At 36.4% G+C, this 27,429-nt stretch overlaps 1 protein-coding gene across 1 annotated transcript in view; it reads left to right on the top strand.

Annotated features, from left to right (window-relative positions):
- The window catches only part of VRK1 (VRK serine/threonine kinase 1), a 33,377-nt gene extending 15,425 nt beyond the window's left edge, over positions 1–17,952 (top strand). Inside the window, exons 9-13 of the mRNA XM_021549638.3 lie at positions 261–381; positions 1,253–1,311; positions 2,154–2,332; positions 6,142–6,235; positions 16,269–17,952. Of these exons, the coding sequence (XP_021405313.1) occupies positions 261–381; positions 1,253–1,311; positions 2,154–2,332; positions 6,142–6,235; positions 16,269–16,351 (536 nt within the window). The 3' untranslated portion in view covers positions 16,352–17,952. The remainder of the gene's footprint in view (positions 1–260; positions 382–1,252; positions 1,312–2,153; positions 2,333–6,141; positions 6,236–16,268) is intronic.
- The last annotated feature ends 9,477 nt before the right edge of the window (positions 17,953–27,429 follow it).

Here is a 27,429-nt window from a genome sequence, read left to right as displayed (position 1 = left end):
CCCAAACTGGGATGACTGCAGCATGTCATGTCTCTGGATAGGAGAAGTTGATAAAGAGCTTGAAAATGAAGTGATCCCTCTAGATAAAGGAACATTGTTTTTTCCTTCCTAGCTTTCATGCTAAAATAAAGACATAAGTAACAGATACAGTAGTGTTAGCATTGTCTTAACAAATTTATAAATTTTTGCTGTGGTTAAACTGTGTGTACTTTATTAACTAAAGTTATGGTTGGTTTTTTTATATGTACATATATATTTAGCACCATCAAGACGTGGTGATCTGGAGATCTTGGGTTACTGTATGATTCATTGGCTTAGTGGCCATCTACCATGGGAAGATAACTTGAAAGATCCAAATTTTGTCAGAGACTCAAAAATCAGGTGAGAAACTTTGTTTTCATTCTCTTTTGAAAATGAAAATGTCTTTCTATAGAAATGCTTTGTACTTTGAGTATGTTTCCTTTCGGTGAGTAGCTCTTGTTTTGTATACCTCCCATTTTCCTTTTGTGTCTCATGTATCCTTGACATGTAATTAAACTTCACTTGTACTGTTCTGCTGGCTTCTTTTGCGTGTGTGAGATGTTTATTTTTCCACTGCGGTATTGGCACTTTAGAATTGCCATGGTGAAGCCAAAAGCACTCTTAGCAGGATGCAGGTAGCCACCAGTCATGCTTTACAGGAAGAGAAGTGTGGAGCGTGAGTCCCTTTAACACCATGCTCTCATGCATGTGGCAAAATGAAGGTTAAAGGGGAATATTAAATGTCTTTGAGCATCATTCCAGCAAGAGCACTACTGTTACGGGATTTTAAAATTATTTTTCATTTTGTCCTTCAGCCCCAATGTCAATATGCCTTCATCTTCCCTCAGCCCAGATCAGCCTTCTCTTGCCAAATATTTAATATGAAGAGAGCTGTCCCAGTGCAGCAGTTTCTGTCTCATTAACAAATATTTGTAATTTGGCTTCCTTAGGATCAGTATGTGAAAGTTGAAAATGGACCAGCCCTTTTTCTTCAGTCTTCTGCTTGCTTTTGAGAATCAAAACCTGTTTCAGATGGCCCATCTGGTATTCCTCAGGTTCTCAAATGTGCTGCACACCTACAAATGTCTATACTAAGTCATAACAGAGGCTTATACAGTAGTGTTTCTTGTATCTGACAGTGGCCCAAACTGGGTACTTAAATAGTTTATCAGAACAGGACAAGATTGAAAATTCAAAAGAAACAGTGGTTTTGACTAATTTTGTTTTTCAGTTGTAGAGATAATATTTCCATTTTGATGGACAAATGCTTTCCTGGGAAAAATAAACCAGGTAAGAGCAATTTAAAAATACTTATTTACTGAACTTTTTACCTATTTTAATTCTTCCTTTCAATCAGGAACAACAAAGTGGCATGAATTAGATTGTTGCTTAAGATAAGTCTAGACTCTTATTTTGGCTGCAGTTAGTATACTACAGACACACTGTTTCTGGTTAAGCACAGTATTCATTTCATTCAAACATGAGCTGTGTAAATTCATTTTTTGCAACTGAATTTTAGATATGGAAATTTAAGAAGTAGTGCAGTCTTGAAGTATAGATTGTTCCTATTTGGCACAGGTCATTTGCTGAGTACATGATTTATTTTTTTTAAACTGATTCTATTAGAAATACACTTTCCTGGGATCTTACTATTTAGTTATTTTCAGCTATTCCTGGTGATCAGAAGAGTTTTCTCATTCAAGTGTGACTTGTTTGTTTTGTCAGTGGTCTAATGTTTCATGTATTATTTAGTATATGTTTCAGTCTTGAACTGATAGAGTTCTGAGATAACATTGAATTTGCTTTTCCACATTTTTAAATATAGACATAAGAAATTCTGTGTAAATAAGCATTCGTTGGTGAAAATTGGCCTATTAGGGTTTTTTACGACTGACTGTTTTCTTCATTGCAATAAACATGTAAAAAACAGTGATGCTGTCATCACTGGGTAATGAACCTTGGTATAATTTTTTTCTAAAATGTGTAGTAAAGACATAATTATTATGAGTTTATAAATAACCATTTCAAGAATAGCATAAGTAGTGCATGCATAATTTCTGTCTCTTTTGTCGTAAAAATGAATGATTAAAATGTTTTCAAATAGAAATTAATTGGAGGTGCCATTTCTTTAGATGAAATAGTCAAATATATGGAAAAGGTGAAGGTACTCAGTTATGAAGAGAAACCTGTTTATCAGCATTTCCGAGAAATACTTCTGCAAGGTCTCAAGGCCATTGGACAAAAAGATGATGGTGTGCTTGACTTTGGCTTGGCAGAGAATGGAGACGTTCAAAGAAAACCCGTGCAAAAGGTTTTACTTCAAAAATTCATGTTATCTTTTATTGCATTTGGTTGAGTAAGAGTTAGTGATGTTGGAAGTAGGTGTCATAACTTAATACAGTAGCAAATAATTAAATAGTGAAATGTTTAAGTCCTAGTTACTTGCATTATTTTTCTAATTAAACTTAACTAATTGTTAATAAAACTTAATACAGAATGATGTTTATTTATGAGGTACTTTCATAGCAGATAGTACCATAGATAACAAAATTTTTAAACCTAGATATAATGATGTTTGAACATTAATTTGATTAATTTACTTATTTCTTTAAATTGGTAAAACTTCAGATGAACCAAAGTACATGTAAGATTAGTCTAGTTTTTGTTTTGTATTAGTTTCCTTTCCATGACTAGTTCAAAGCTTAGTTTTAAGTATACATCTTTATGCCAAGTGTTTGATTCTGGAATTCACATATTGATTTCTCTGATCTAATATGTTATTTGTGAGTCTTAACTGTATTGGTAGGCTAGGGGTATTTTCTTCCTTGTATTTAAGAAGACTTAAACTCTGGACTTGAATTTCAATTTGAATATAGCATTAAGGACTTTTTAAGCTTTAGGGAAAGTGTATATTAAAGCAGCTTATACCCATAAAAAGGTGGTCACATAATGGGACAGTAATTATCATCTTCTACTTCAAACTGCATTTATTACTTCTTTATTTACGTTTCTTAATAGCAGCTGGGCAGTTTACTGGTTCCTTTAGCATGAACCAGGGAAATGAGAATTATAATGCAGGATAATAATACAAGTATGTTGCTTGCTTACTGACATGATCAGCAGTGTGTTAAAGATGGCAGAAAAGCAGGATTTTTTTCCTGTAGGATTCTAAAGTCTTCTGAAGATGTATGTTCAGCATTTCTTTGATCTTTTTACCCAGTAAATAGTATTTTGGTAAAATCATACAGCTGTGGTCTCTATACTTATATTTTCTGCTGAACTTAGTGTAAAGGTCCCTCCAAAAGTAGAGTTTGATAGTATAAGTTCTGTTCCCGCTGTGGTTTGATATGGCTTGAGACATGTATTTTGGGGAAAAAATAATCTGTCTTTAATGGTTGGCTGGTTTCTTTGCTGAGTAAGTTGGCCTGCTGCAGAGCCAACATCTGTGACCTGTAATGTCCTTGTCCAGCAGAGATGTCTGGTGCACATTTGCAGTGGAATAAAAACTTCAGAAATCTTGGTTTTTTTAGCCTGTATCAGTCAAGACCATTCCCAAAGGGTTGGATAATCCTTTTTCATAGGTACTATACCTCCTGACAATCAAATAAAAGTAAGCCTTTCCATTGGGTTTTTTTTTAATATACTTTGAGAACCATATACATGGTCAGCTTACTCACTTGTCACAAATATGAAGCACTTAGATAAAACAGGGAGTGCTACTGGCCCACTTGAGTGTTTTCAGCTGTCTGTTTCATATTTCAGTGGACTTGATGCTACTTCATGCCAGCTACTGCTAGAGTGGCTAGACAGAAGATTGATGGACATCATAACCTTCTTCCTTTTAATCAAACATCAGGACAGATGACTCTTCCTTCTGTGTTGGGTTTTGTAGGCCTTGCAATATAGGCTAGGGTAGAAGATGACTTAGTGTTTTAAAGATAACCTTCAAATTCCAAACTTAATTAAAACTACTCTCCATAAAGATAATTTGCCATTGATCAATAGCATTTTGCCTCTGAAAGCCAGGATCTTCTATCACGTGCTGAATTTTGTTTGGCATGCTTAATGCCTAATTTGAAAAAGAAAAGCACAGTCTGGTATCCACCCTTGAGAAGGTCTTAACCCACCTATTCTTCATTTCTTTTGGTGCAATCTACCATAATATTTTCTTATCAACAGTGTTACTTGATGTTCTGAAGTTATGGTGTTTCATAGTTAGGAGATAATATGTAGGATCCTCCTGTGTTATCAGCTAATTGAGCCATGGTGGGCATTTATAGGTTACATATAAACATGGTTGTTCTGGAATCACAGTCATTCTCAGTATTGGTATCTGGGTAAAAGTCACAGATGTTTGCTGTATTAAAAGTTAGCATTTTATTTTCTATGTCATGTCTCAAGTTTCCCCAGATGTATGAGTAAATGAAACATATTCCACAGCTGTGCTCAAGGTTTTTCCTTTTTTTTTTTTTTTCCTTTTGGTATAGTAAACATGCTAGTTTGAGAGTGTGGTATTCTGTAGTAGTTCTAGACAAATGAGAAGCTAGCAGTACCATGTATTGAAGGGAGTATTTCAAGCTCTTGACTAAATTATTTAGAGCAAGGACCACATTTTACTGTTGTTCAGTGCTGAAGAGTGTCTGGAAAATATTGGGAGTAAAGTAGCCTGGAAAAATACAGATCTTACTGATTTGTTGTTCCTTCTAATGTTCAGGTTCAGTTGTGCAGGTGTTGCTTTTGTCAGATGAATGCTGCCTGATTTCTACTGCTATGTAATTCACCTGCATCAAGATTAAGAAACCACTTTTTATTAAATAAGCTTGGAAACAAGATAAATGTATTTTGCTTCTGTGTAATATGTATTGAATATCTGTTTTTCTGATGAGCATTTAAAATGTTTCCTAGTACAGTTGGGAGGAATGCATTATCTCTCATATAAAAGCAGTACAGTCCTGAAATAGTCCTCCTTAATTTTGGTCAGAATGAACAAAAGTGTCTGTGTTTATTCCTGCCTAATGCATCACAAATCTGCTGACATGCTAACCTTGGAGTCTTGGCTGGCGGTAATCAGGCCTGTGCACCGGCAGGAAAGATGTACCTAATGCACTCCATCAGTGCAGTTTGCATATGGAAGTTCTCACAGGGGAGCTGCCCTGTGCCAGCTGAGGGTTACCTGCCCACTGCAGTTATTGTATGTAATTATCGAACCAATCTGTTCAGCCCAGCAGGGTTTAGATGGTAATCATGAAGCAACACTTTGGAAAGGAAAGATGCAATGCACTCTCCCCTTCTCCTGTGAGCTGTGTGAAGTTGTAGCCACTTTTAAAGCTGTATTAGTAAAGCTTTAGTCTCACACAATTAAAAAAAAAATAAAGAAAGGAAAGGAAAACTCCTCCAGTGTTCAGTGCTTTTCATGTATGCCTGATGCAGGTCACTTCCATATTTTGCAAAAATCATGGCTTTAAAACAATAATTTTGCATAACTACTTCTGGAATACTTTGCAGTAGCAAGATTAATTATAATACACAGATAATAAGAGTTCTATTCATTTAGAGGTTTTAAGATAATGTACCTTGAATAGAGTTCAGATTTTCCAAATACCTCTCTTTGGAACAGAACCCATGGTTGCTATTTAAAAAAAAAAAAGTCCTGTCAGTGAGTATTAGCTGCTTTTGACCTGTGCAAAGAAAGCTTTAAGAAGCAAGGATCCAAACAAACTTGAATTTAATGTGGTGTAATTATTTTAGAAAACCCAATTAATATGAACTTGGGATAAAATGTTATGTGTTCTTTAAGTTTTTCAGATTGCTCCTTTTGTAGCATTTATTCAGTGTAAGAATAAAAAAATCCAGGTTATGATCACAACACCTCATGTTTTCCTAAATCAAGATTTCAACTGCTAAAGTGATCTGCAGATTGGGGAACTGTTGTTTCAAACTGTGTATGGCTTAGTACCAGTATTCTTGTATTAATACAGGAATGCATTTTTTCTATGACTGGAGACATTTTATAATATATAATATAAAATAAGGAGGTATTTTGTGAGGATATTTTCTGCCTTACATGGTCTTTTCTCCTCTTGAGTTCAACTGCCTTTTTTTTTTTTTTTTCTCCTTCAGAAAAGAAGACAGGCGGCAACTGCAGCCGGTGAGAGCACTGAGGCAAAAATGGAAGATCTAGGAAGTCCAAAGAAAAAGAAAGCTGCTATTTCTAGTAAGTCAAAAGATTGTTCTGACAGTCACATGTACTGGTGTGGCAGGATACCTTGGCTAAAGTCCAGACCCTCACACAGCTACTTGCTCCCCTCCTCAGTGGGACAGAAGGAGAAAATAGGATGAGAAAACCCATTAATTAAGACAAAGATGAAGAAATCTTTTACTATTTACTGTTTTGGGCAAACTAGACTCAACTTGAGGAAAATAAATGTAATATATTGCAAATTTAAAATAAATTTGCATAGCAACAAACATTAAAACACCTTTCCTTCCCCTTCCCCCAAGCTCAACCTAACTACTTCACCTTAAACTCTACCACTCTTCTTGTTCAGTGCAGGGTCCTAGAGGAGAAATGTGCTGTGGTCTCTGCTGCTCCTTCATCCATTTACCCCTCCTCCAGTGTGGGCTCTCTTTTGGGTTGCAGTTGGGGAAAAAAAAAAGTGGCCCATTTTTTTCAGGAAATATCCATTTTTTTCCAGGTTGGGCTCTCACATGAGTTGCAGGGGATATCTCCTCTCTTCCGAGTCCTTCCTGAGTTACAGGGAATATGTGCTCTAGGCCAATCGAATAGCACTTCCGCCTCTGACTTAGGTGTTCTGTCTGCTCTTTCCCACTCTGCTCTCTGCACTGCTACTCCCTTTCTACCTCTCCAGTGATTTTTTTTAATTCTTTCTTAAATCTTTCCACAGAGGTGCCACAAACAAATTTTGCTCAGCTTTGGCCTGCAGTGGGCTTGTTTTGAAGCTTTGGCCTGCAGTGGGTTTGTACTGGAGCCAGCTGGAAAGGGCTGTGTCAGGCACAGGAGAGCAGCTGGCCTCTCCCCACAGAGGCTAGCCCTAAAGCTGACCTCAACTTACCAAACCCCAGCCACATAAAATACCCAATAGAACCTTTAGCAGTTCAAGTGCTTTTGATCTTTTTATATTAACTTTATTTAATAAAGTTAAAATATTTCAACTTTCTATGTAAGAAAGGATTATGCTCCAATTAAGTAGTGCCCAAAGCTGGTGGAATTGCTAGGTGATAAAAATTGGTAGCTGAACCAATTTATTTTCATTTTGCCATCGTTCATTCTCTGCACATTCCCATTTTTGTCCTCCTGTCTTGTCCAGTCCACTATTAGAACATGCTGACTCCTCAGGGTTCCTCTGCACAGAGTGTTAAAGCCAAGGGCTAACAGCTGCAGCTTCCAAATGCAAGCATGTTTAAAGTCAAGGAAAAGATTATCTATAAGGATAGAAAATGCTGAAGCTATTATTTCAATATAATTTGGCATAATTTCAGTGCAGTATGGAAAAAGTCATGGACAGATAAAGTAGGATCATTGAAAATCCAATGTGAGAAATCTTCAATAGATCTATATAGGGAAAGCTGGTGGTGAATATCCAGTTAAACTGCTTTATGGATCCAACCTTGTAGTGCCTTCATGTAAATATGAACTCAATTCAAGTAATAGCAAAGATATTTTTCCTAAAGAATTTTTGATTTATAATTTTAAGTAAAATACCAGATGTTGTCTGTGGTCAAGTAGTCTAAAAATAAAGCAGTAGGACTGAAGTCTACCCTAAAACAAATCTTGTTTAAAAACTGTTTGATGGAGTGTTGCAGGATGGGAAACTGTAAGCTTTCAAAGACAGTAATAATACTGGTGAGTTCTGGATTTACCCTGGTATACTTACTCAAACTGTATGGCACCAAGTACAAGGAGTGAAGCTAATGTTATTCCAGGAGGTGACTCTACTTTGGTCATTTTCAGCTGTTCATATTAGAGAATTTTATTCACTAAGACCAGTGATTATTTTTCTTTTTTGAATGTGTATTTACTTATTGATTACAATTTATTATAAATTCTCTTGTCTGTCAGTAGCTGAAAAAGTATTAATTGGATTATACTTTCTTTCAAAGCAATAGAATGATCTTACATGATGCTGGTGCAGTTTTAGCATTTTAGATATAATTTAACACTTTTAAACAAAATACATAATACAGTTGACTATCTTCTGTGATTTGATACACATGCACAGAGCTTACTTTCTTTTCTTATATTGTACTACCTTTTCCTGGGATTGTGAATTGAAATTCTTATAGAAGGAGATGGAAAATAACTTGAAGAATTGCATCCAGGTGGTAACATCAGCTTTTTGTAAACAATGAGTTTTTTTGAGACTAAGTAAAGGTATTTGGGAGTCTGTGGAGATTTTCAGCATAAGCTTAAACGAGAAAAACTTGCTAGTTCAATAAAGTTACAGATGAAATGGCTCTAATTTTACCTTTTTACACTACTCAGTTTAATGAATACCAAGTAGATGGAGTATATGAAATGCTTTCAGGTGAAATGTGATACATGTACTTATTCATTTGGTTCTCTCCAAATTTGGAATTAAAAACTTTACCAACTATTACATGATTCATAAACCTGTGTTGAAGGAAAGGGCAACTGTTTCACCATCTTTTCTGATTCTGATACTTTTATAGTTTGAAAAGGGCTGATTATTATAGAAATACTTAAAACTCTGTTTCCAAATCTGACTAGTTTTGTGTTACCATGGACTTGTTTCTCCATTAAATGGTTTTCCCTCTGACTTAAAAAAAATCCTGAAGTTCAGTAAAATGGGTATTTTCTTGATATCTCTTAGTTGTACAATTTGAGGTTGAGTTATATAGGAATGCTTTAAAAGTTGTTGAAATTCTATATTATTGGTTTCTAAGGGGCATAAATATGGTGGAATGGTGGTTGCTCTTCAGGTATTCAAAAAACATCTTGTAAGTGTTTCAACAGAAATCAGTAGCATGAAGAGCTGTGCAGCCTCTTGCTGTTCAGCTCATCAGCATTAACCACATCTGACTATGCAGTTTGTCTTGTCCAGTCCAAAAGATTAGTTGTCCCCAAAAGATCCTGATCAGCTGTGTGGCATTTTGAGTACCCTAAGGTGCTCAGTGGCCATAGGAAGTCTGCCAGTATTGAAGTCTTCTGGGGCTGGGGGACCCCCAGACTTGTAGGAGAAGAAAGAATGGCACTGAGAAAGGACAGTCATCTGGAAATTCTTGCTTCTGCTGTCAGCTGTCCTTGGTTGTTCTCCGTGTAAGAGTGGCCACATCAGATGAGGTTGTTAAAGGCCTTCTCCTCCAATCCTGTCAGCCATCAGTGTTTCTGGAGCAGTCAAGTGACTATTTGGAAGCAGAATTTCAGAAAACTCTTGAGAAACAAGCTGTGTTGGACTTCCAAAATAAGTTGCTTGATGTTTGGTGAAATTCTTAAATTATTTTTTATTTATATTAGCATGTTATCATATTTTCCTTTTTTTTTTTTTTCCTGACATAATGAACCCATAGTTTTTTCTGAAAATGGGGAATTTTGCAAGCTATCCTTTATAAAGTAATATGAATGATGTTGAAGTATTATATTAGCCAATCTATCTCCATCAGAAAAAATGCTGTCAGAAGAGATGATTTCTATTTAAATGAGAAGCATTTTTCCCCCCTCTGTAGCGGCTCCATTTTTAATGCTAGCTGCCTTCATGTACAGTAGTAAAATATAGAGGCTTATAAGTGATGATACTGTTAAAACAGAATACCAAACTTTGGCATACACTGTCCATATCCACCAATGCTCATGCAGGGGTGTAGTGCATAATGTGATAGCATTAGCATGCTTATTTTTGATCAATTTGATGGAATAGCCAGATAGACATCCTCAGTGAAAATCTCATAAATGATGGAAAAACAAGGATTTCATGAGAATTTGTGAATAATCCTAAGTTCAAAGCTACAACAGAAATAAAGCAACTACCCCAGTAGGTATTTTTAAATCTCAGGGTTAATGAAGATTGGATTAGAGCAATACAGAATTTCTTTAGAATAGCCTTTTTTATTTTCTGTTCTGAATTTTTGAAGACAGTTCTGGGATTTATTAATTAGGACATACAAATAAAATACTAAAGTACTTTTGGGATTTATTAATTAGGGCATATAAAGAAAACTATTAAAGTAGATATGACAGTGAAAATACTGTATTTTAAAATATACTTTTAAAATAGTCAATACTAATACGGGTGGGAATTTTGCAGGTCTGTATTGCTGGTTAACATCTACTGTGTTAAGGCCTTAACTGGAGTCTTTGGTTATTCTTGCAATATAAATAAAGAACTATTGAACAGCTCCAATATGTAAGCAGTTATACTGATGGATTGATCAGAAGAACATTCTAAAATGGTGGTTTAATATTATTATTTCTTGGTTAATATGTACTTAGCTTTATGTTTCTTTACCTTGCATGGCATTGCATAAATCAGTATCTGGGTTATTGTCTTAAATATTTTTTTCTTTATTCAAGTAAGATTTATTACTTAAAGTCCACTTAGGCACATTTTTGCAAATGCACCTTGTCATGGAACTTTAGGAGAAAGCAAATCGTATCTTTTTTGGGCTTCTTTATGGTGCAGCTTGTTACTTGTCTTTGTACCAATGCCCACATTGCAGGTAGATTTTTTTTTATATCTCTTAATCTTGCGCCCTAAAAATCTTATTTTCTGTGGAACTTGTACTGCACAGTAGTTCTAATTGTGTAATACATCTCTTCCTTCTTGTGGAAGATTTGGTATTGACTATTCTCTGTTACAGACTCGAGGGGAAGTAGATACAAGTTCTAAAACTGTCTATCCATCTCTGTGCTTGGTGACTGAAAGATCTGTCCCTTTCTGTGCTCTTCTTAGCCTTCCCTTACCTGTCTCAGCAATGTTGCAAGTTAAATGTTCTAGTACAAGAGTTATGTGGTCCAATTTTAGAAGTTAAAAACATGTGCTGCAATGTTTTATCTAGAAATTACCGGAAAGATCTGGGTTCTAAGTGGAGAAATAGTGTTTTCAGTGCCCGAAATATTGACAGACTCATTTCTATATTTTGTACTAAGTATATTCAAACACAATATGTCTTTCTATGCTTGCCCCGAGATAGTTTGATGCTTTTCAAAAGCTATTTAAATTAGAAAAGGTATGGTAGGAGGTGCATTCAATGTTAAAGATTTTTAAATATTGTGGATAGGAAGGCTAAAATAGATTTGGTTTACATTTATTTTATCTTTGTGGTTCTTCATGAATAGTAGGGTTTTTTTGGCAATTGGCAAGTTACAAATTCAGTGAGAATTACTTCGAACATGTGCCACTAATCATAATAAAGAAAAAATTAGTGTCCAACATGTAAAGTATGGGAGTGTTACTGTGTACTTCTGTGTGTGCTTGGAACACAGTTCCTTATTTAATCTATATTTATATTTTAGACTTGTTTCTTACAATATTTTCAGATAATTTCTAGCACTTAAACACATTTAAAATGTCAGTAATTTATGTTCCCTTTTTACATTTAACAGGACTTTCTTGTGTTTGCTGCTAATAAAAAGTATTAAAACAAAACATCTTGTAACGAAAATTTTCCATGTGTAAGGTTTTGTATAATGACTTTACATGTAGAACTAAGTAATTTAAGAAAAAAAAGTTATGTCTGCTTTTTTGGTTGTTTTTCTGTGACCTGAAGATGAATTGCAGTATGTTGAACAAGTATTGCAATTCAAACTCAGATATAAAATTTGCAAGTGAAATTTTTCTACAGGAAAGAAAAATTGTACTGCAGTGACTCAGATTTTTACAGAACTAACCTTTTGCAAGATTGCAAGTAATGTTTTGAATTAAACTGCCTTCGTCGTGCAAATTGCGGTGTGGCAAAGAGGAAGGTTATTTTCAGACACATGCTGCATGGGATAAGTGATTTCTGTTTATCTACAATTGTGTTTTGAAATATCTTCAGTGAAGCAATTTTTGCAAATAGAAGTAAACCAGTTTCAGTTTCATCTGGAACAATTTTATATGAAAATTTTTAAAAGAACACTTATATATTTGATGTTATCTGTAAGAAATACACAGGCATAAAGTCATAAATAATAGATTCTTGTGTTCTGATGTTTTTCCTTATGAGAATATGAAAAGTATTTGCTTTATTTATTGCAGGAAAGGGAGTACTTGGCAGAACAGAGTAGCTAAAGCTAAGCTCCATCCCACAATTTCACTGACTTTTCTCTCTCATCCCTACCCCATAGTCATACATTTACCGGAATTCAAGTCCATATTTGCATTCTTCTGGCCTCTCATTTTTTTCCTGAGTTGTATTTCTGAATTCTTGTAGAAAAAGAGCTGCTGTGAAAACAGAAAAAGCCAACTAACCACAACTACTATTTGTCACCCTTGCAATTTTTTCAGCAGCTTCAGAATACTGAAAAGTGCTTGTCTGAGAAGTGTTATTCACCAGGTTTTTTCAGTTATGCAGGGGTTGTCTGGCTGAACTGGGAAAGAGCTTGTCAGAGGGCTCTGCCTTAAAAGAAGGGTCTTCTTAAAAGAAGACTTCATCTTCTTACAGTCTTCTTAAAAGAAGATTTTGTCTTTTATCTTCTTCAAAAGAAAAGTATCTCTTCATTGGCACCATATTCAAATTGCCCAAAGTGATTGGAGAATGTTGCTGTTTAACTCATGAAATGCTGCAGCCTGGCCTAAGTTCCCAATTGATTTTTGCAGCTGGTTGCTTAATGTAGTCTTCAACTTCCAACACTATTTTCTTATTCCTTCCATATGTAAATAGCAAATGTATGGGTTCTATTTTCTTGTTTTCTTTTTCAATCTGATGATTGTAGAACCCTTTTAAGGGCAGTTGAAGAAAAAAGATCTCCTAGAGAGTCATCTAGCAAAATGACTTTATTTGATTATTTATTTATTTGGTTATTTGATACCACCAAAGACAGCTGAAATACACCTGAAACACATTTTACAAGAGAAAAGGGATACTGTGGTCAAAAAGAATTTTGAAGAACTGGCAGTTCTAAGTTTAGCTGCTTTGGAAACCACAAGTATGTATTTATTACTTAAATTAGTAACAAAATTATTCTCAGGAATAATATAGTGCACTGAGATCTGATGCAGTGGCATATGTAAGATTGTAGATTAGGGACAGAATCATTCCTACCTTATCACTTCTCAGGTTATCTGTGGCAATTTCACATATTTATGTTTGGAATAATTTAATACAGGTGTGTAGTTGCCTGTATTAAAGCAACATCAGTCCTAACGCTGTCCTGCTGTGGCATATGGGGTGTCTGCACAGAAATGATGAATAAGCTTCATTCAAGTGGTTGCCAGTTGAGAGCATCTCTTCCAGAGGACTCCATCACATCATCTACCACTCCAGATTTACTGACCTTTGTTTCTTAAGGAGGTAAACATAGAGCAAAATGTGTCTGTAAGGTTGTGCACATGTATGCACAGACCTTAGGTTTGGGGTTCTTTTTGAGAAAGGAAACCTTGTAGTGTCTGATCAATGTACTCCACCACTTCTTTTGATGTTAGGTGTTTTATTCAATGGTCATGACTACAAATTTGATTAAAGAGCTACAATTTCTGGAGCTCTTCAGCCCATTATCTGGAGACTGGCATGTACTTACTTTGTCAAGTGTAGATTCAGCATATGAAAGTGATGTAGTTGGCTCACGTCTAGCATACTTACCTGATGTTTGTTGACAGTCTAAAATCTCTACGTGGCTCTGTGTTCAAATATTCTAACCTATGATGTAACTTGGAAGTCACCTAAATCCTACCTGATTTTATCTGCTCAGTTGCTGTTTTCATGTTTCCAAATGTCTCAGTATCCTCCTTTTTATCAAAGAAGAAAATTTAAACAGGAAAGTAGTGGCTTTGTTTTTACTAAAGGAACTTCTGTAACTTTATAAAAACTTTACTTTTTTTTAACTTGAGCACTTAGTTGTAAGCCTTGTGTGGTTCTAAAACAGTATATGTAGAATTGGAAGATGAGAAGGGACCTCAGGAAGAGATCTGCTCTATACACCAGTCTAATAGATTTATATTGGTATTAATATTGATAGATGCTAATATTTTATCTTAAAACCTGTATGATTATTCTAAAACTACCCTGGTCAACACCACTTGTAGTACTTAACTGTCCTTACTATTACAGAGGATTTAATAAGGGGGAGTATTTTAATATTTTTATTACCTGATATGAATTTCCCTTATGCTTAGTAGTTGTTCTAGCCACTGTGGACATGAAAATCACACTCATTTTATGCAGCAACTTTTTACACATCATATGTCTCCCATTTTTCTTTTTTTTTTACTCTCTTCAGATAAACTAGCTAAATTCAATGTTTTCTTCTTGTTTTTGAACTGGAAGCCACTTTTTCTCCCCATTTTTCTCAGACCTTTTTTGTAGGACAGAGCCCAGAACTATACACAATACTGCTGGGTTTCTTTTGTAAAGCTTTGTTTTACATTGTTCTCTGCCTTGACTCACCCAAGTTTACTGATGATCAGTGACTCCCACTGCTCAAAGGCTGTTGTCTTAAGCAAGCAGCTTCTTTCTTCAGGACTTCCATGAAATTCAGTTTTGCTTTTCTTTACCTGTACACTTGACATGAATTCTGGAATTACATATAGTTTTACAAGCAAGAACTGAAATAGTTAGGCATGCTATCTTCAAGGAGGAATTCAGGATTAAGAAGAACAAAAAAATTAAAATTACATGACCAGGAGATGAAAAATATTTCATTGTTACTGTATATGCAAATGGTAGAAATTTTCATTATGTATATTTTTTTTTTTTTTGTCCAAGTGACTTCAGTTGAATGCAATTCACAGAAATGAGCAGTGATGTTTTGTTTTCTTCCTTTTCCCTGGTAGTAGGCAGGCAAGAATCAAAGTGCAGGGAAATTTTATTATTGCTTTCGGGTATGGTGTCTTTGAACAACCTGCCTGCCAGGTTTTCTAGGAATCTTATTTAGATGGGATTATTCCTTACCTTTGTTAATAAAATATTGTCAAGAGATAGCTTGAATCTGTAGGCACAGTTGCACTGGAAGCTGAGCTCTGATTCAACAGCTGACATAGCCAAACAGAAGTCTTCCTTTCTTTTTCACCCGTGTGCCTTCTACCTCCCCTTGTATAAACTCCATTCAGAATGCTCTGAGATGCCACATTTCACTAAACTGTGAGAATACCAGGTCAAAATTTTGTTGCTAAGTGTCCTAGTTTCAGCTGGGATAGAGTTAATTTTCTTTGTAGTAGCTGGTGAAGTGCTGTGTTTTGGATTCAGTATGAGAGTAATGTAGATAACACAGATGTTTTGGCTGCTGCTGAGCAGTGCTTACCCTAAGTCAAGGACTTTCCAGTTTCCTGTGCTCTGACAATGAGGAGCTTCACAAGAAGCCAGGAGGGAGCACAGCCAGGCCAGCTGATTCAAACTGGCCAGAGGGATATTCCATACCATGGAATGTCATACCCACTACATAAACTGGGGGAGTTGGCTGGGAGGGGCCAGTCACTGCTGGGGGGCAGGCTGGGCATCAGTCAGTGAGTGATGAGCTTTTGTATTGTGTGTCACTTGTGGGTTGGGGTTTTTTTACATGTGTGGTAATTAATATTTCTTTTTACTTTTTTCATTATATTTTACTTTATTGTAATAATTAAACTGTTCCTATTTCAACCCATGGGACTTTATTCCTTTTTCCAATTCTCTTCCACTTCCCACTGGGAAGGGAGGGAGAGTGAGTGAATGAACTCTGCATGGTTACTGTCTGGGGTTAAATTGTGACTCCAGAGCTAGATGAGCTTAGCCAGGTCCAAAAAATAGCTTAATACTGGAAGACATTATAAAACTCAAAGTTGGCACATGGGGAGGAAGGAGGGGTGTAGATTTTGTAGAGGATCTAATTCTTTTGGTGAAGATGAGCTAAAAAAAATGACTCAACTCCATGTGATGATACTCTTGGAGAAGTTGAGCTGAAAAACATGGTTTTTTAGAAGGTCAGTGCCCAGAAATAGTTGTAGATTCTCCTCTGTTCATGGCATATTACCTATCCCCACTTAAAGCTCAATGAATGATATGAGTTCAGCTACCCTTTTACAAACTGAAAGTTTTATCTTGTGACCTGTTTTTGTTATTTTAACACTGTCAGTCTTTCTGTTTTATTTGAATTGCAGATGCAGTTGCTGCCAGAACCGAGAAGATGACCTCACCAAAACCCAAGAAAAGCACAGCAACCAGAAAGAGAGTCCAGAAGTAAATAATATATGGAGCAACAAATTAAGTTGCTCTGAGGCTCATTTCTGATTTTTTTTGTTGTCGTTGGTAGCACTGGAATCTTATTCTTTCCTTTTTAAATGATGAATCCTGTAAAAACATGGATTACTGTTTGTACCTGTTTTTGAAGAATAAATGTTTTATTAAAATATTTGCATAATTTATGTACACGTAAATACTAATGCAAAATTTTGCCAACTTTTGGAGTGGGGATACATTTTTATTCTTTATATACATGAATTCATGTCTTAAAGGCAAACTAAAAAAGAGTGCTTTTTTCCTGTTTTGTAATGTAGAGATAAAGCCTTATTTAATAGTTTCATTATGGATACTGTATAAGAAACAGCAGTGTTGCATCTGATTTCTCACAGTTCTGAGTAAAGTCATATTGGTAGTCACTTAAATGCACACTGAGATGAAGTCTGAAAAAGCAGAAATAGCATTTAAATATATTTCAACTGTTTGAATTAAAAACAGAACATAAGGCAAAAATCATGTCCTTCCATTCTAGTTTGTATAAAATGCATTTAATTCTTTGGAATACAGGTACTGAATTTTAGCCATTTTTTTGCATAGTATTTGTGTTTGTATCACTTTTCCAATTATTCACAATTTCTCTGGAAAGAAAGAGACCAGAATTTCAGACAAAGGGTCCAGGGCAAAGAAATGAGCCAACCAAAAACCAATGTCTATTCTCAACTATCCCCTCAGGTTTTCTTTTTATATTAGTGAAAAGACTAGAATATAATTGTGAATAACTTTGTGCAGGATCTAGTTCCATTGAAATATCTCACAACTACTTCCCACAGCAATAATGATTTACCTTTTTAGTACTTGAGGAACATGTAATCTTACAAATCCTTTTGTACAAGTACTTCCTTGGTTAGCTTTGAGTCCTCTCTTCAGAGTTATAAGTCAAAAAACAGAGTGTTGAATTGCAGTGTGAATTCAACTGGAGTTCAGCACTGCTACTTTTCATATATCTACTGCAACATACACATAATAAGGCATGAACATCATTCTCATCAGGGCAATCAAAAGTTTGGCAAACCAAAAGGAATCCATATGAGCCAGTGAGAGTGTATTCGTGTGGATGTCCAGCTTGCTTGATTGTATAATGTAGCAGCTTATGGGATTAAATAAATATGTTGTAGCATGAAATGTTGAATGAATGAATGAAGAGTTTGTTTTGAAACAAGGGAGTGTGTTGTTTTGAAATAAAACTGGAATACCATATTTAAGAAGTGCTTTCTCATTTCTGTTGACTGTTAGGTTCATTTTCCTGGGTATTTTAAGCATAGCATTCTCCTCATTTGAGATGTAAAAGTAGGATTGCTTAAGCCTCTCTCATGTTTAAAACTCCTCAAATCAAGCTATAATTTTAATGACTTCATTTAATCTTTTTTTTTTGTTCAGAAAGTATGTTATACTGTTCTGAATAGCTATTGTCAGGAAGGCATACTGTATTCTCTTCCTTGTCACATACTCTTAAGTTAATGTCATTCTTTTGTACTTCAGTTGTCTGACATTTTGGTTTTTTTTAGTAACTTATTTACCAGTAAACTTCCTTTGATTACTTTCCAAGTTTCCAAACAGTGTGTTTTCTTTTGACACCACCAAAGCCAAATAGAACAAACAATTATTTCCATATATTTGAAAAGAATGTTTTGAGGCGTGAGTTTCATAAGCCACCCTTACCTCCTTCCACCCCAAAAGTGTCCTGGAAAAAGATGTTCTGACAGGTGTTCTGTGAAGGGAAATGTGCTTTTTATTCAAGGTGAATGTTGTTTCAGGGCTTGTCTCTGCTCAGAAGGCACTGCAAAGCCCCACGCTCCAGCTCGCTGTAACTGCAGTAGTGTTTAAGGCGTGGGACAGGGCAGGAGGAGCGGAGGGAAGGCTGTGATCATACCCGCAGCGCTGCCGTATGGATCACATACAGTGTGTACTTGCACACACGTGTTCTCTCTGCTTTGCAAAGCACTGATGGGCAAATACAGCACTTCATGAGAGGCAGAGGGTGTAGTCAGATTTTGTTGACATCCCCATTTGAAAGTAAAGCCCCTAACACAAAAGAAGCAAACTGCCTTTAGACTGCATTTACTGCTCTTGATGACTCCAGTTGTGTGTAAATATTAGAAAACAGCAGGGTCCTGCATTCCAAGAATCACTTGAGCAGTGCCATGAAGACAAGTGTCCTTACTAGTATTGTAGTCATACTCCCAAGCTCTCCTGCTGTTTCTAATCTGTGCGTGCAGCCGTGAAAAAACTGGACTGACATTTACAGGCACAGCAGGGAGATGCTTGAGAAGGGAATGTTAAAGACTCCGCTACCTATGTTTCAAAGTGGCCACCATACATGATAAATCTTCACAGGAAAACTAGTCAGCACTTCAGCTGATGGTGTAATGAGGATATTGATAATGAAGCACAGAATGCTTCTTTTAGTGCTTGAACGTTTTGCAGACAAATTGTTTATATTTTCTTCTAAACTATCTGGAGAGACAGTCAAATTCAGGATGGGTATAACGTATTTTTTAGATGGTGCTGGTTTGATAATTTTTACAGGATTATTTTCCAATAAGTTTATATAAAATAGTAATTCCCAATATTTGCTGCAGCTAGCATTAAAAAGGGGGTCAGTTGCTTTCCTGAGTAGTTTGACAGACTTTTCTCACTGTTTTGTCCCAGTGAGCTGCCAGATTCGGGATGCCATAATACCAGTAATGCAATTAGGTTTTCTGCACGTTGTCTGGTTGACTTCTCAGTTAAGAGTTTCTTTCCCTTTGGGAATAAGACTAGACAGACTGTCATTTGCTATTACTAATTCTGCTTAGCATTATCACTGGAGCTTTTTTGTAATTAGCTATCTTAGTTGGCTCTTAAATTTTAATAGCCAATTGAAGCTACATTTTAGCCAAGTTCCATATCTAAATTGCATTCAGTCCATTAACAAAGTTGGTTAAAAGGCTATTAAAACAAAAGCCAATATATGGTGGTTAGCACTTAGATCTTTGTAGCACTAGCACTAGCAGCCTCCAATGAATATTCTCAAGAAATGGCACTTCCTCCTAGAAAGGAAGTGCACAAAGAATGACCAAAGTTGTTTTGGGAACAAAGGCTGAATATGCAGAATACTTGTAGAAAAAATAAATAAACTGAAGTGTGTATTTTCTGGAAAAGGTGGAAAGATGGCAGGGGGAGATGTAGAAGGGGGCAATTAATGGTTCTGTTCAGATTTGACAGGTTCTGGAAAAGCCAAATAAATGAAATGATGTTTTTCTCCATTTCAGCTGATCAAAATTATTAGCAAAACCATCTGAAGCACCTTCTGGTGGAATTGTCATCTTGCTGAGTTTAGTTTGTAAAACATCCTGCCAGACATTAAAAAAAAACTGTAAGCATGCCAGTGCATAGGCTGAAAGCACCACTTCTCTAATTGATAGACCCTATAATTTTCTTTTTTACTGAAGATCATGGCTGGATACCTCAGCCTCCCATGTAATTTAATGTAGCATCAGTCTGAATTTTTTATCCCTAGTAGCATTTGTTTAAATTAGCTTTTTCTCCTCTTTTCTTAAGGTGTGGACAGGAGATTAACTGCCTTTGGTTCATCCTGTGACTAATAATGCCTTTCTCAGACTTTTCTGCTTTAAGAAAAAAAAAAACCAAAAAAACAACTTTACTCTTGGGAAGACATCAGATATTAATGCTGCTATGGGTTTAACAGAGAGTCTACCAGTTGCTGATGAGCTGTTTCAAGGATGGTTTGCAGTGCTCTGTATAGGTGATGATAGGTGAGTATCAGTAGCTTCATTGTAGGAGGTGTGAGGCAGACTCCAGATTGTGTCTTAATAACCAGTATATATCTGCTTCTGCCAGCATATGTAGTGGAACATCTAAATTAGAGTTTCCGTAGTATACTAGTTCTGCTGTAAAACAGAACACAGAGCTGGTGCTCTTTGAACAAGAGTCAGATCCCACTGCCTATAGTGGCACTGCAACATCAAACTGACTGGAAAAGCTCTGTGGGAGGAAATACCACTTGCTTTACCTCCCATGTTGTTTTGGGGGTGCTGGACTCTGCAATGATGAGGTACTCAGAGGAAGAAGGGATCTCTTCTTTGTGTTCTTTGTGAGAATTGATTTTAATTTTGTCCTTTTTCAAAGGCAGAGAGAAAGCAGATGTGGTGGGATCAACTTCTTTGAAATGTCCTAGAGTCCTAGTTGGGATCCCAGATAGCTTTGTGCAACTGCATGCTAACTCATAGGCTTTTCAGTTTTCTTCACTGATATTATCAACATTCAGCAGCTGAAGATTTAGAAAGTTGATTCAGTGAATTTGATGCTTCAGTTAAGTTCCTTATCTTTGTGACTGGTACCTCTATAGCACCAGTTTGGGGTTTAGAAACATGCAACAGCTCTAACTGGCTGCTACAATTCGACTACTTTTCTTTACTTGGATGCACCATGTTTTTAAATATGAAATCACAAACAGTATTGCACTGGTATTTCTTTCTGGAGTCTGTGTTTCATCTTATCCTACCAAAACCTGTCTTCCAGACTGTTGCATATCTTGCCCATGTAGTCTTCCATGCCAGATTTTAATGCCCTAGCATTTAGTTTGGCATACAAATACCTGAAATTGTCAAATGGCCCTCAAGTTTCACAGGTTCCTAAGCTGCTATACGTGAAGCTTTTTCTTCCCCATTAAGAATGCTGCAACAAGTCAAAATTGAGGTTTTGCAGTTTCTCAGGAGTACCCAAAAGGGTAAAAGAGTTGTGGAGGAGCTGTCATTTGATAGCAGAAAGATTGGCTCCCATATGTCTTGGAAGGTCAGCTTTCCAACCCTGCAGACCTCAGCTGCGGTGATGGGCTTTTATAAGTATACTCAAAAGAAAAGTGATGAGAACACAGTGAGACAGCTGTGAAGTATAGTAAAAGTGAAAAGAAAATATACACTTTTATGAACTTTCCTGAACTAATTCCTTTCACCAGACCACTCCAGACAGGAAGAAGCTGGCACAGTGGGAACTGCATCTGCAGCTTCTGAGAGAAGAAAAATTCTTCTTGGCAAATGGAGCTAGAAACCCAGAAAATTAAGGATTAATATGTTCATTTATACAGAAGCAGTGAGAACACAATAACATGAAATACAACCAAGGAGGATGCATTTAAAAGACAAAAGAGCCCTGGAAGGGACTGTACTTAGCTTTGTTCAGAATGCAAACTCTAACATGCAGTTCTGGGAACTGGTGAATTGCACAGCTTAATGGTAAAAGAAATTACTTCGTACCACAACTAATACACGATCTGTGCCTTGAAAACCTGAAGGTACTTTCTGCCAGGAGAGGAGTGGAGGACTGGATCTACTTGAAAGTAAGTAACCCAGCTAATTTTGTCTATCTCCTGCTAAACCTGAACAAAAACAGTGTAAGTAATAAATCGAATTCCTTTCTGAAAATAAATATATCTATAAAAAATAATAATGCTTTTATTCTTTCATTCTCACTAAGCTCTCATTGTGGAGTTGTTTCCTTTGGATTGGTGAAGTGGATCTGCAGTAGTAAATGTGCAGTCCCTGACCCACTTCTAACAATACTTGGTGATAGCCACAGCAAAAAAATATACGACAAAGAGCACCACATTTAGAAGACAATGTAGTGCTGAAAATATCTGGGTGTGATGTAACAACTGGTTTCTCTGTCAGTGAGATAGCTGATCATTGGTAATTTGGAGGCTTTGGGCTTTTTAATAGTTGTGGTCAAATGTGGAAGGAGGCAGAATTTGAAATGATCTCTTATCCAGAGCAAGTATCACCTGATAAATCTCTTTGGAGACTAACAACAGTTTTTGCCTTTATTATTCTCATATGTGAGGTGGTTTATGTGTGGCAGTAAGTTGTATCACTGATTGCTTATTTCCCTTCCTCATGGCAAAGCCTTTCTAAAAAGAATTTTGAAATTTGTCATCCATTTCTGGTAAAAGCACTGCCCAAGATCTTCTCTATATCTGACCAGAATATTTTTCTTTCAGTGCATGGAAACTATTCTGTTTTGGGGGTCAGTTCCAGTTGTTTATATTGAAAGCCTGACCTTTCAGAGGTAGTAGCACCCAAAATATTATTTGAAGCAAGTAAGGGCTGCAGGTAACCACTATCTCTGAAAATCAAGTTTATGTTCCTCTGAAGTACATCCTTTGCCTGCTAGGAATATAATGATATTTTTGGCTGTCAAGCACACCACTGAATTATCTTTAAAGATTAGGGGTAGGAGCAAATTTGCAGGAGAGACCCTAACAAGGAATGAGTAATTCAGAAGTGAAATTACATGCTGCAAATCAGTAACTTGAGCTGAACCACAGAAATTGTGCTTGAACTTGACATTCCTTGATTAACTAAGGGTACTGTGTCCAAGGTAATGAGGAGCTGGAGGAGTGAGAAGAAGAAAAGTATTTAAATGTGTATGTGTTTTTGCTTCATTCTTCACAGTTTTTTTTATAATGTCTTTTATAAGCTCTTCCAAGATGTGGTTGTCTTCTTACCCCTCTGCATAATACGTGCTGTACTGGAATGTGAGAAGTTGAGTGTCTGTGATAAAATTAATTTCCTTTTATTATTTTTTTTTCCTTTTTATTTCATGGCAATATGCTTCTTCCTTCTGCCTTTCAAGGGAGTATTTTGATTATTCCACAAGTATTTTAGCTTTATTAGACTAATTATTTAGCCTCATTAGATTAATTATTAGCATTAATGAAATTCATGTTGCCCTGAAGAGCACAGAAAATGAGGGGTGATACGGGAGACCTGGGGCACTGGTTTGCATTGGAGTAGGCCAGGCACAACACTGTGCTTACAGCTGAGGAAATGGAATGGCTGTTCTGGACAGGCTCTCTTGCTCCAGGCTGATGACTCAACATGTGGGTCCTTCTTACAAGCCTGGCTGCCTTGCTGCTTCCCCTTCATCACATCTGCCTGGTAAAAGCAAGACAGAGCCATCTGCCTTGGGTCTTTCCTTCATCTGTCTCTACCAATTACCTATGCATCTGATTTCTTCCCCATTTCAGCACAGACAATGCCATTTGCTGCACTGTTCTAATCAATCACTCTTGTAATGTTCAGAGCCCTGGGACCAGAAGGCTGAGTCCTGCACAGATATTAGGGAATCACTAGATCACTGTGGGTCACCTGAGTTTTGCATCTTGGCAGAGGCTGTAATATTACATGGAGTTTTTAAGGAGACACAAATAGTGCATGAGAGTTTCCTCTCTATTCTCCCCTAAAATCTCTCCTTTTATTTCTTTGTTTTCCACTGTAACAGCTCATATCTTTATAGGTTCTACAGATGTTGTTCTCTCCCATCCATTTCCACTCTACTTCTCTCCTACAGAAGCATCTGATGACTGGTCAGAGAAGCCTACACTGACTGTGTTTCCACATTATCATTTTGCCTTTGACAATCATATCAGTTTTTCTGAAAGACCATCAAACTGGGAATGAAATGTACCAAGGAAATGATTTCTTCTAGAAAACAGTTTTAGCCAATTGATATGATGTTCAGCCACCAGAGTATTCCTTTACTTCATGAGCATGGTAGTTTTTTGTGTATATGGCTCATCTAGGTATGGCTTTTCAGGAGTGTTTGAGTTTCTTAATATATAAATAGTCCCCAAGGGAGAGTCCCTACTTATCACATGAAATCTCAAGTAACTAGATTGAAAGATGGACAAAGAATTTTGTAGGTCATATCACATTCCACTGGGAGTTTTTTTTTTCCCTGAGGAAACCTGCCTCAATGCATGGACTGTCCATATAGGTCAGCAGCAAGCAATGGAATGTCCAACTAAAACTTGCAAGTTATAGTTCTAACTGCAGTACTTCTTCAGACAAGTGCCAGGGGATATTATGTGCCCAACAGAGTAGAACACCAGTCGAGCTGCCAAAACTCTGGTGGCAAAAGGAATGGCATAATTTTCTGTCTTAGGAATGGCTGCCTGTTCAAAAAGTGGAAATTTAAAGGAACAGCATTAATTAAATAAATGACCATAATTAAAAAAAATAATGTCTACTAAGAGATTTCCATTCTTTTGTTTCATTTGTTGCAACCTGAAGATGATATTTTTGTCTGAACTGGTAAATTTCAAACCTTGCCCCAGTAGGTGCATTCCAGTAATGGGCAAGAGCACACCTGTTCTTGTACCACAAGCAGTGACATGTTTCTAGTGCAGGATCTGCTGGCAAGTTACTTAAGCCATCAGCCCACAAAAGACTATCAAAGTTGCATAACTACACACCTTATAACAGAATTTGTGAGCATTGCCAGTTAACTATGTTTGCACAAGCTATGGTGCAGGTGTGGTCTGTTCTTCCTCTCCTTCTGGTGACATCCCTATATCTGAAGGAGACATTCATTAAGAGAAAGGATAGGGAACATCTGATGAGTGGATGGGAAAGAAGAATTTTAGGAAAGCTGCTCCAGAGACAGTTGTCTCCAGGAAATCATAATACCCAGTTCCATGTACACTTGATAACCATCACTTCTGCCTTTGATATACTGTATAACCCAATTCGCTGTCATTTATTGTCACAAGATGCTCTAGAAAGTTTTTCTATTCTGTCATAAGTTCTTCCAGTCCTTATTCCAGGATCTGGATTTCTTGCTTTGTGTTTCTCTGAAGGAATCAAACATATGTGATGACTGCTGATTTTTTGCATTCAATTTTAGTGATAGATTAATCCTGACGATTAATGAAGCACTATCAAATATAATAAAGGAGACTTTTATAAGTCCCATGAGAAGGCCTGAAAAGTTAGAAAAGAAGGTTAGGAAGAAATAATGTCTCTCTGAATTGAACACTTTCTTCCTTTTTGAAAGCCTGGGGTATTTTTGTCTTTGTGGACTATCAACCCAGTCTAAACACTGAAACAAGGTGGGTGAATAAAACTTCAACAGATCTTTGATCATGGAGACTCTGCAGAAATTCAGGGCAAGTCATTGCTGCCTAGTTCTGTTTTCAGAACAAAGGTTTTCAGAGCAGTCAAGTTCAGCAATTACTATTTTTGAAATTTTAACAGATCACTAAGATACATTAATCTTTTTTTTTGCTTTCTCCTCATCAAAGTATTTGATTACCATTTGATGGTTGGAGGACATCACAGTCAGAAACCCTTTGGCTCTCACTGCAGCATCCTTTGCAAAGCAGCAGCAGAGTTCAAGACCTGCCCCAGAATTCATCCTGGTTTCTACCTCCTTTTGAGAGGTTGAGTGGTGTTAAGAGTTGTACATAGCTTACAAAAGGCATACACATAAGGGATACCAAATGGAATTGAACTATTTCTGAAATGTTGAGGAGTACCTCTGAGAATGATTCTTTTAAGAACTAGGGCATATTATTACTCTACAGTTCTTTGCTGAGCCAAAAGAGGACTAGTCAGCGCATTACTTATATAAAACTTGTATTAAGTTTTTCTTCATACTAATGATGAGGATAGCATGTGTAGAAATTTATTTTTACTTTCAGGATTTCTTACTGTTGGTCTATTTTACCAAGGTTAAGATTCAGTCCATTCTCTGTTAGACTTGTTTGTCCTTATAAATGATCCTGACATTATATTGATGGGATAAAATTATGAAAGGGAAGAATCTACAAGCTCAAACTCAGAAAAAGATATTTTTTCTCTCCCTAAGCTATTTTGTCCTTCCTACCCTGCAAAACATAAGCAAGCACTAGAAAAGAAAAATTAATCAACAGCAAAGCCAATTATATAAAGAGAAACATTATTTTTCACCTAGCCTTTTTAGAAGGGTAATTGAAAGAGACAGAAGTCAACTAAATTTAGAACACTAAAACAATGTACAGTACTCTGAGTACTTCAACCTAATGGATCAAATAGAGTTCTTTAAATCCTTCCCATTGCAAATCCAAAGAGAGAATTAAAAGATACTTTATTTTCAGAATTGTTAGTCAGTTAACTGTAAAATAATTTCCAAAGATAAAAAGATGTCCTTAATGCTTTATACTGCGTAGATTCAGGTTGGAATATTTTTGTTCTGCAAAGTTTCCATTGCCAGAATCTCTTTTCTTCCTTGTACAGACATTTAAAATCCACATTCAGATCTGTTAAGTCTTCGAGAATGAGACTCATTTGGTTCATTCCTGTCTTACATGTTTCTATAGATGGGCTTGATATCAATCAGAGAATAAATTCACATTTCAGCTAAGCCAATCCAGTGGGCACCTGGGGTCAGTAGCACAGTCCCGTTTTCTTTTGCTCTTCCCTGGTTATATGTTCCTGCCCCCTTTGTAGTGCTAATATTGTTGCTCATTGCAGTGAACTACCTAAACCTGCTGGGTGCACAACCCTTTGTTAGAATAGGGTTTGGGAATTTTCTTCTTTTGTTTTCTGAAGTAAAGTCTCTTTTTAACTAAGAAATAACTATATTTTCCTGGCTCATAATACTTTAATATCATCCATTACTGGGCTGCATGCAAATCATTAATGTACTGGCCAAAAGTAGCTGTTGAACAGCTCTAAAGACTTGTATTGTCCCAAGAGTTCCACATGCCTTCCTGAGAAATTCCCTTTTACCTTCAAACAGTGGAAAATTAGCTAAGTATCTGATCAGGCCGCATCATATGCCTCTGATGAAAATATCACTGATATTTTCTTACTGGGGATAAGATACAGATACATTCTTATAGAATATATCATGCATTAAGTCACATTAAATCACACATTAAGTCACGTGTCAAAGTCAATTATGAAAAACAAACTTTTGGAGGCAAAGAAGAAATGAAAAATCTACAATTACCTCTATTTTCCAGCATTGCTTCTAGTAGTGGAGCCTCAAGCACCACCAGGCATTGTCACTCAGCCTGGTGCCTGCGTCACATTTTGCTGTCTCCTTGTCACCAATCTAGCAGGTCACAGGGTTAATTCTAGAATGTCCATTTCAAGCTATTAACTTTGTAATCAGAATAAGTGTTGGTTTGGAATGTGATGAAATGGTTTTAGAGTAATTTCCAGGGCTGTCAAGATGCACAGACTAGGCCTGTGACTGCAA

This window comes from Lonchura striata, chromosome 6 (assembly GCF_046129695.1).
Source record: "Lonchura striata isolate bLonStr1 chromosome 6, bLonStr1.mat, whole genome shotgun sequence".
NCBI classification, from domain to species: Eukaryota; Metazoa; Chordata; class Aves; order Passeriformes; family Estrildidae; genus Lonchura; species Lonchura striata.
The sequence above is the reverse complement of the archived record's forward strand: the minus strand, read 5'-3'. Positions and strand labels throughout refer to the sequence as shown.